At 39.4% G+C, this 9,603-nt stretch overlaps 1 protein-coding gene across 1 annotated transcript in view; it reads left to right on the top strand.

The window, feature by feature from the left end:
* Positions 1 to 1,806: 1,806 nt before the first annotated feature.
* mRpL41 (mitochondrial ribosomal protein L41) overlaps positions 1,807 to 9,603 on the top strand; it is a 79,780-nt gene continuing 71,983 nt past the window's right edge. The window contains exon 1 of the mRNA XM_068383112.1: positions 1,807 to 2,067. Within this exon, the coding sequence (XP_068239213.1) occupies positions 1,905 to 2,067 (163 nt within the window). The 5' untranslated portion in view covers positions 1,807 to 1,904. The remainder of the gene's footprint in view (positions 2,068 to 9,603) is intronic.

Raw genomic sequence — 9,603 nt, 5'->3', positions numbered from 1 at the left:
CTACCTCCCGTTAGTACTATAGCGTGAGATCTACCTCCCGTTAGTACTATAGCGTGAGATCTACCTCCCGTTAGTACTATAGCGTGAGATCTACCTCCCGTTAGTACTATAGCGTGAGATCTACCTCCCGTTAGTACTATAGCGTGAGATCTACCTCCCGTTAGTACTATAGCTTGAGGTCTACTGCTGACTTATTCGTCCCTCATAGATAAAACACATTTCATACATTTTTTTAAGTTATAAACACTTAATTTAAACATATCTTAGAAATGACTTAAATAGATAATTGGATTTCTAATTACATTAAAAAAAGGAATAAAGGTAAAAATAAACATGTTATCATATATTTCCATACATTTATTCTAGCGATACACTCTTCGTACATCAAGCAGGTTATCATATATTTCCATACATTTATTCTAGCGATACACTCTTCGTACATCAAACAGGTTATCATATATTTCCATACATTTATTCTAGCGATACACACTTCGTATATCTTCTAAGAATGACACAAATAGATCATTGGAATTTTTTCTCATCACCTTCCAGCAAAAATTATCAAGATGAGACTGGAACAGCTGACGACCAACACCCCGCATTCTCTTCAGAATCATCGTTTTAGCGTCCAACCACGATCGTTCAATTGATATATCTTTAAGGCCGAGGGAAAAACTGATTTAGGAGCTCCATTTGCTTCCTTTTATATGGCAGGTCACGTTTTTGAAGGATTTAGGCAGTTCACGTGTTCGATGGTTAGGTGCGGGGCTCTGGGACGCTGGTCACGCGGTAGACCTCACCCTCCACATGGATAGGCGGCATATGGCGGTAGACCTCACGCTATAGTAGCACCTCTTCATCTTTGCAGTAGGTTGGCCAGGGACCAGCCCCCGTCGAGATACTACCACTACAGAGTTATGGGGACTTTTGACTTGCCAGACAGTACTACATTGGAGCCTTCTCTCTGGTTACGGTTCATTTTCATATACCCTACACACTCACACACCGAATAGTCTGGTATATTCTTTACATATGCTCCTCTGTCCTCATACACCTGACAACACTGAGATTACCAAACAATTCTTCTTACTGCACTGTAATTGTTCAGTGGCCACTTTCCTCTTTGTTATGGTAGGAGAGACTCTTTAGCTATGGTAAACAGCTCTTCTAGGAGAAGGACACTCCAAAATCAACCCATTGTTCTCTAATCTTGGGTAGTGCTATAGCCTCTGTACTATGGTCTTCCACTGCCTTGGGTTAGAGTTTTCTTGCTTGAGGTTACACTCAGGCACACTGTTCTATCTTATATTATATTTCTCTTTCTTTTGTTTTGTTAAAATTTTTATAGTTTATGAAGTGATATTCATCTTAATATTTTTGCTCTTCTTAAAATATTTTATTTTTCCTTGTTTCCTTTCCTCACTGGGCTATTTTCTCTGTTAGAGCCCCTGGGCTTATAGCATTCTGCTTTTCCAACTATGGTTATGGTTTAGCAATTAATAATAATAATAATAATAATAATAATAATAATAATAATAATAATAATAATAATAATGACAGGTCACACAAATTATCTTCATATTTTCCCCTGAAATTCGCTTTTAAATTGAGCATATTTAATCTTGTCTACATTACAAGGGATGCCTTATCCAGAGTCATTTCTCTGATATAAGGCTGTGGGCCATTTCCTTCAATAAATCTTAATTTTTTCAACACTTTATTTTTTTTTTTTCAATAGTTTCTTCTATTTTTATCCATTTTATTTCTTTCTTGGGTTCATGCGTACTACACTAATAAAAAAGAAGAAGAATCCAACGGCAAAACAAAGTTCTGCTCTGAAATTTTCGTCTACACACTACACTACATTCTACACTCAGATTACCCCTGCACAGTACGGCTTGAGGATGATATCATTGTGTTACTTGCAATGCCGTACAATAAGTACAACTTCTGTTGCCTACGGGAAGAAGAATTTCAGAAAGTTCTTAACTTACGGGAAAAGGGGAACGAAGGAATTTAAAGAAAGTCTGAAAAAGACAGACGACAGAGACCTTTTAGCACTGAAAGGTAAAAGTTGGTTCTCTCGTTTCTTTCATTGTTCGTGTTCTATATAGATGGGTAAAGTTTTACTAGGTTAGGTGTTACATGCAAAGGTTATATCTGACATATGAATGAAAATGATTAGTAGTTTGGGTTTTAATATAGAAATACATGGGGGCAAACTTTACTAATAGAAAAATGGGATGTATGTAGAAAAACTCCTGTTTTCTTAACGAATAGGCTATTTAACCGGTCCCGGTAATATAGACAAACCTACTTTGAAACTTATTTTGCCGGTCCGGTAAAATAGACAAACATGCAGGATCTACCAGTGATTGACATGCCAATTGACCAGAATTTCAGCATCACTGAATGCACAAAACAAGATGATTTGCCAGATATACAGAATTCTGACTTAAGACCTACAGGTACAGAATTATCTGTAGCCGAGGGTGAAACAGAACCACCCACTTTTACTGAAAACAGTGCAGTTCCAGAAACTGCTAATCCTAAACTAGACAAAGTCACTTTGCCTCCAAAAGCCAAGAAAAGGGTTAGACCCAAAGGGTCAAACAATAATGTTCTGGGACTTCCAAAGAAAAAGTCAAGACTTGATAAGCCAACTCCATTCATCAAAAAATCATCTTATGTCAGGGATCTACAGCTACTTGGCTACTTTGTAAGTGATAAAGATGCCATCCGTGCCATGCGTAGAGAGGTTCTCTCTGAAAATGCGGTAGAACAAAACCCTTCTTCAATTCCAACAGCATGTCTGGATGAAAATGTTTCAATCCATAAAATCCGCCGATATTTTTATTCAGACGGTTGGAAAGCTGTGAAGCATGTTTATGAAGCCTCAAGATTGTCAGCACGGTGGACGTGTGAGCTCTGTAGTCGGGATTTGAGCAAGATGGATTCTGTGGTCTGTGACTGTTGTCTTCAGTGGGTGCACCTTAAGTGTATTGGTAAAAGAACGCCCCCGAAAGGAAAGTTTTGGATTTGCAGAGACTTATATATATATATATATATATATATATATATATATATATATATATATATATATATATATATATATATATATATATATATATATATACATATATATATATATATATATATATATATATATATATATATATATATATATATATATATATATATATATATATATATATATATATATATATATATATATATATATATATATATATATATATATATATATATATATATATATATATTAAAAATTCGAAGACAGCTGTATTTTAATAATTGATTAGAATAATCGTTTTAGTGATTTTTTTTAATTTGTAGTGAACAAGATTCAAAATTTTCCTTAAGATTTTATAAATAAATTTGTTTTAAGTGTTTTGTAATTCTTAATTTTATTGCCATTATTTATAATATTTACCGGCTAAATAAGCTTAAAAGCAGGTTTGTCTATTTTACCGGGACCGGCTAAATAGCCTCTTCCTTTTCTTAAAAAATGACGTTTATTTCCCTCGCAAATTATAGTTTTGGTAAATATATGGAGCCATTGTAGGGTGACGGCCAGGTCCGTTTCCAACCATAGAAAATGGGAATATTATAAAGTGGGGTGGACTGTGGCCACCGTTCTAAAATCGAGTTCGTAGAAAACGGGAATATCCTGAACTGTGGCCGTCGTTTTAAAACCGAATTTGGCGGGAGAAGCTAACTTAAAAAAACCCACCTAACCTATGCTAAAAGCCGTATCCTTACTCGGGGGGGCTTCGCCCCCCCGGACCCCCCCCCCCTTACACAACAGTTTCCTTGCCTACGAGTATGACGGGAGAAGCTAACTTAAAAAACCCACCTAACCTATGCTAAAAGCCGTGTCCTTACCCGGGGGGGCGCAGCCCCCCCGGACCCCCCCCCTTACACAACAATAACATTAACTACATAGTTAAATACTGAAATCCATGTGTACTTACATGATCAATATTCGTAATCGCTGAATTCTGAATCTTCGGGAGGCGCGCTGGCGATCTTCGGGTCCCGATCTTCTTTCTGACTTTCGATGGGCGGGATGGACCAGGAGATATTCGGTGTATTGGGGAAATTTATAAACAAAACCATAGATGAGGATAAAAATATCCTGGCACGATAACTGGGATAATTACACCGCCAAAAGTACGTGTTTTCACCGTTTCTTGATTTGCCGTCGTACTTCTTAGTGACTTCGACGATATTGCAACTAGAACACACACCGGAAAAATCACCTAACAGGCCTTTGAAATACAAATAATCACTGAAATTGTTAGTGGCCATGAAACTGAACACTTGAAAAAAAGTAGGGTCGTTAATTTGATCGAACTTAATTATATCTTCACAAACACGAGATGTAGGACCGGACGTCATGGTGTCTGCACTAGAAAGAACGAGCGTGCTTCGTGTGAGGTATGGTATGATCGAGATTTTTGAATTCTTGAATTCTGATTGGGCAAAAAATTGCCCTTAGGCTAATCCGCAGGTCAAGTGGGGTCTCATTGGGTCGTTTCAAAAGTACCGCGGCCGCGATTAGTTTGGTAATTTGCCACTACAGCGGTGCTATCGCTACCGTAACGCCAACTACAGCTAGTTTTTTGAACTACGGGAGCGAGAAGATTCGTGGCCGGAGTAAGAACTCGAGCCACATAAATTTTCAGGTAATTTAGGGTTTTCGGCAAAAAACATAAAAGTGTGCGATTAAGCACATATTTAAGATCCGTAGACCATTTCCAAACGATCTTATTCTATACAAGATAACAGTGGGAGCGATAATAAACAAAATATGGGGGGGTGGCCGGCACGCTACAAACTACCCAAATATATGATACTTTAATTTCTAGCCAAATACATGAATCATATGTTTTTCCTACTCGCTATCTTCTATTCTATGCATTTCTGACCTTGATTATTGGGCTTTAGACCCCCTTATATAAAGACGATTATGGGGGACACCAGTGGAATACTTGGGTTTTTAGGGTGGGAAATGTCTTTAATGAGTGATTTGCCGCAATAATAATTGTCAGAAATGTAAAATAAACCCAAGATAACCAGTTGAAAAAATATATGGTTCATATAAATAGGCCAAAACATGATTATTTAACTTTTGAGATTTATGAAAGGGTACAGAACCTAACAAACCCACCTAACCTAACCTAGTAGTTCTCAGGTCACAACCCCTAGCCAGGGGCAAGCCCCCCAGGCCCCCTTCCCAGGTCACAACTGCCAGCGGAACCCCCACCCCCCTTCCCAAGTTACAAACTAAAAATAATTCACAAATAAGTCATTAGATTATGATATAGTAAATCACAAATAAGTCCTTCCATTATGGAAAAATAAATCACAACTAATTCCTTACCTTATGATTGACATCATCGCCTTTTTTTTCTTGGCAATCTTTACAAAAGTTTTGCAGCAGAAAATGTTCTGGCCTTCCCTGAAAATTGAGTCAGAATCGGACATTTGAGGCCTTAATTTGCTGTTATTTTTTAATTTCACATTAGTAATAATAGCATTACAGTGAATGGAGAGCATTTCTATCATAATCAATTGCCGACATAAACGAAGTTACTCTTAAATTTTGAAATAGATTGATGTGCTTCCCTTAAGTTCCGTCTGGGAGACGTCTTTACGATATGGTGGCTAACTTAAAACCGAAGGTGAAGGTGGGGAAATAATGGCTGTTGTAGAAAAACATCCGAGATCTTATGAAGAAGTACTTGTAAGCTGTGAACCCTTTTACCCCCAAAGGACGTACTGGTACGTTTCACAAAACTCATCCCTTTACCCCTATGGACGTACCGGTACGTTCTTGCAAAAAAACTGCTTTGTTCTGTAACTGAAATACAAACCATGCTATTTACATGGGGTAATTACTTCGGCGTAGCTGAATGACGAGCCATAAGAACTTTAACGAGGGTTTACTACCCCGCCGCTAGTTAGGGGGGGTTATGGAGGGGTAGCTAGCTACCCCCTCTCCCCCCTCTCACACACACACACACTGGTGAATGATTCACTTTACTTTTGGCTCGGGCAGAGAACAGACCTGTCTGCTCTCTCCCTCGCTTTGACTGCCATATTTAATCTGTTTTTGCTTTTTCTTGTCCAGTGTGTTTGAAGTTGGCCTCTACTGACTATGCGTACATGCCCTGGACTTCCCAGCCGCCCTTGTGGGACCTTTATGTCGGCGGTCGACACTGATCCCCACACCTTGTGTCCTCCCTTTACCCCTATGGACGTACTGGTAGGTTCTTGCAAAAAACTGCTTTGTTCCGTAACTGAAATACAAACCATGCTACAGTGAGCCCTCGCTACTTCGCGGTTCGACCATCGCGGATTCACCACTTCGCGGATTTTTTTCATAACGCATGTATATACATATATCGCGGATTTTCCGAAAATGTCGAAAATACCGCGATGTGACCGATGGTGCGAGATTGGAGAAAGTAAGGAAAATTGAATCATGATTGATTTTCAATATAAATGAAACTTTGAGGAGCAACAAAGATATCATTTGTAAGAGAGATAGAGAGAGGTAAGGAATGGGAGGTAGTGAAAAGTAGCCCACAGAGAGAGAGAGAGAGAGAGAGAGAGAGAGAGAGAGAGAGAGAGAGAGAGAGTGAGAGAGAGAGAGAGAGAGAGAGAGAGAGAGAGAGAGTGTGTGTGTGTTGTTTTAAATGTAGTAAACAAAAATTTTTTATAGGTTATAACACATTGGTGCTTATGTAATATCAACTGTATACTGTAGATGGTTTGAATAAGTTAAGAAATGGTATAAACGATACTTTGTTAGTGTATTCGTACACTCTCAAGAGCGGCAGCTAGACGTCAGCTGATCTAATCACAGCCAAAAGTAAAACAAAAAGAAGTCAACAATATTCGATTTTTAAAACACACCCGAAATTTAAAAACAAAAGTACACCCTTTCTTAATGTCCAATTAACTATTTAAAGAGTAGCAATTTTCTAGAATAAAATTATGTTTCCCAAAAAATAGTGGTTTGCTGATGAAATCGGATGCCGTATTTTTAGCAACGATTGAAATGGATGTAAACTCGGCCTAATTTTTTTGTTTCGTATTTAATTGACACTAAGAAAACTAATTTTAGTTTCTTCATCTATTTGTATAACACGAAGAGAGAGAGAGAGAGAGAGAGAGAGAGAGAGAGAGAGAGAGAGAGAGAGAGAGAGAGAGAGAGAGAGAGAGAGAGAATGAATCAGCTGTTGTAATGAATGCCGAGTTTTTCTTTCGTGAGAATTTCATCGCCACGACTATAACAACAACATACTGTACTGAACCTTACAGTATTATACAGACTGTAATATGATAAAGTAAAATATTTGTAATAACCTATTTTATATGAAATGGGGCTATTTTTTTTTTTTTAAATTTACATTTACGTACGTAAAACAACTCTCTCTCTCTCTCTCTCTCTCTCTCTCTCTCTCTCTCTCTCTCTCTCTCTCTCTCTCTCTCTCTCTCTCGTAAATTGTTTTCCTGCTTTGCTACGTATGTATGATTTTATATAGATACGGTAAATAATATTTGTAATAACATATTTTCTAAAAGCTTTTACTGTAATATCATTATTTATCACTTTCATCATGCGCGTTAAATGCCTTTGTTTGTTTACTGAGCGTACTTTATGACGCCGTTGTTTCAGGCAGCGTCATAAAGAAAAACATTTCATTTGGAAGTCCTAAGAAAAATTAAGTAAAACATTGGTAATAACAAAATCAACATACTGTACTGAATAATCAATATAATCGATACAAAAACTAACCTATACACAGATGTGTAAATGCTTTTGTTTCTTCATTATGATCAGAGATAAACGTAAACAAAACATTGGTTGCCATTTTTTATCGTGCTTTTTGGCGTGTTTAGGAAACGCATGATATAAAATCGCCTTTAATATTTGTGCCTGTTTTAGTTTAGGGTACTGTAGTACATGCATCAAGTGTTCTGTACATTAAAGGGTAGTTTGTTAACAGTACTACGTACAAGGGAAGGTTTTAAAAGTCTGAATATACATGTTAAATAAATAGGTAAATATGGTGTCACTACTTTGCGGATTTTCACCTATCGCGGCCGGGTCTGGAACCTATCTACTGCGATAAACGAGGGTTCACTGTATTTACATGGGGTAATTACTTCGGCGTAGCTGAATGATGAGCCATAAGAAATTTAACGAGGGTTTACTACCACGCCGCTAGTTAGCGGGGGTTATGGAGGGGTAGCTAGCTACCCCCTCTTCCCCCTCACACACACACACACTGGTGAATGCTTCACTTTACTTTTGGCTCGGGCAGAGAACAGACCTGTCTGCTCTCCCTCGCTTTGACTGCCATATTTAATCTGTTTTTGCTTTTTCTTGTCCAGTGTGTTTGAAGTTGGCCTCTACTGACTATGCGTACATGCCCTGGACTTCCCGGCCGCCCTTGTGGGACCTTTATGTTGGCGGTCGACACTGATCCCCACACCTTGTGTCCTCACTGTAGTGGCCAACGGTGTGATAGCGGTAATTTATGTATCGAATGTAGGGAGTGGTCTACCTCCCAGTGTGAGAGGTTTGCCCGGCGCAGGAAGAAAAAGTCTAAAAGGGATCTTTCTCCTTCAGAGGCTTCTTTGAAGAGAGAAAATTCCAAGACTTCTTCTTCTGTAGCCCTTTCCTCCTCCGAAGCTCCCCCTCGAGCGATCTCTTCCGAGAGGCCGGCGAGTGGTAGCGTAGACCGTACTGCTGTTGACCTATCTCGGGGTGCGGGAGAGGTAGTTGCCTCCCATAGCGAGGCGGCTGCCCCTCCTCCCCCGGAGGAGGATATGAATACTGATTTACCTGTGAATAATCATGATTTGTTGCAGCATTGGGCTTCCTTGGGGATGCAGGGTTTGCCCTCCAGGGAAGCCCTGTTTGACATGACCAACTTGGTGCAGCTGTCAAACAATTGCCAACTACAGCAGGGATAGATCCTCTGTCTGTTGTTGACGTTGTTGTGACGGAGGCATCTCGTGGGTCTAGTCAAACCCCCATTCCTGTTGCTGAGGTAGCTGAAGGCTTAGTTGTTCCGTAACTGAAATACAAACCATGCTATTTACATGGGGTAATTACTTCGGCGTAGCTGAATGACGAGCCATAAGAATTTTAACGAGGGTTTACTACCCCACTGCTAGATGGGGGGGGTAGGGAGGGGTAGCTTGCTACCCCTCCCCCCCTCACACACAGTGAGTGCTTCACTTTACTTTTGGCTCGGAGAGACGACAGACTTGTCTGTGCTCTCCTCTGTTTTTGACTGCCATAATCTGTTTTGCTTTTTCTTTCAGTTTGTTTCAAGTTGGCCTCTATTCTTTCATCATGCGTACGTGCCCTGGACAAACCGGCTGCCCTTGTGGTACCTTTATGTTGGCCTTGGACACCGATCCTCACTCCTTATGCCCTCAGTGTAGGGGCCAACGGTGTGATAGGACTAACGTATGTATCGAGTGTAGGGAATGGTCTACCTCCCAGTGGGAGAGGTAGGCCCGGCGACACGAGAAGAAGGGTAAAAGGGATATTTCTCC

Source organism: Palaemon carinicauda, chromosome 11 (assembly GCF_036898095.1).
Source record: "Palaemon carinicauda isolate YSFRI2023 chromosome 11, ASM3689809v2, whole genome shotgun sequence".
Taxonomy (NCBI): domain Eukaryota; kingdom Metazoa; phylum Arthropoda; class Malacostraca; order Decapoda; family Palaemonidae; genus Palaemon; species Palaemon carinicauda.
The sequence above is the reverse complement of the archived record's forward strand: the minus strand, read 5'-3'. Positions and strand labels throughout refer to the sequence as shown.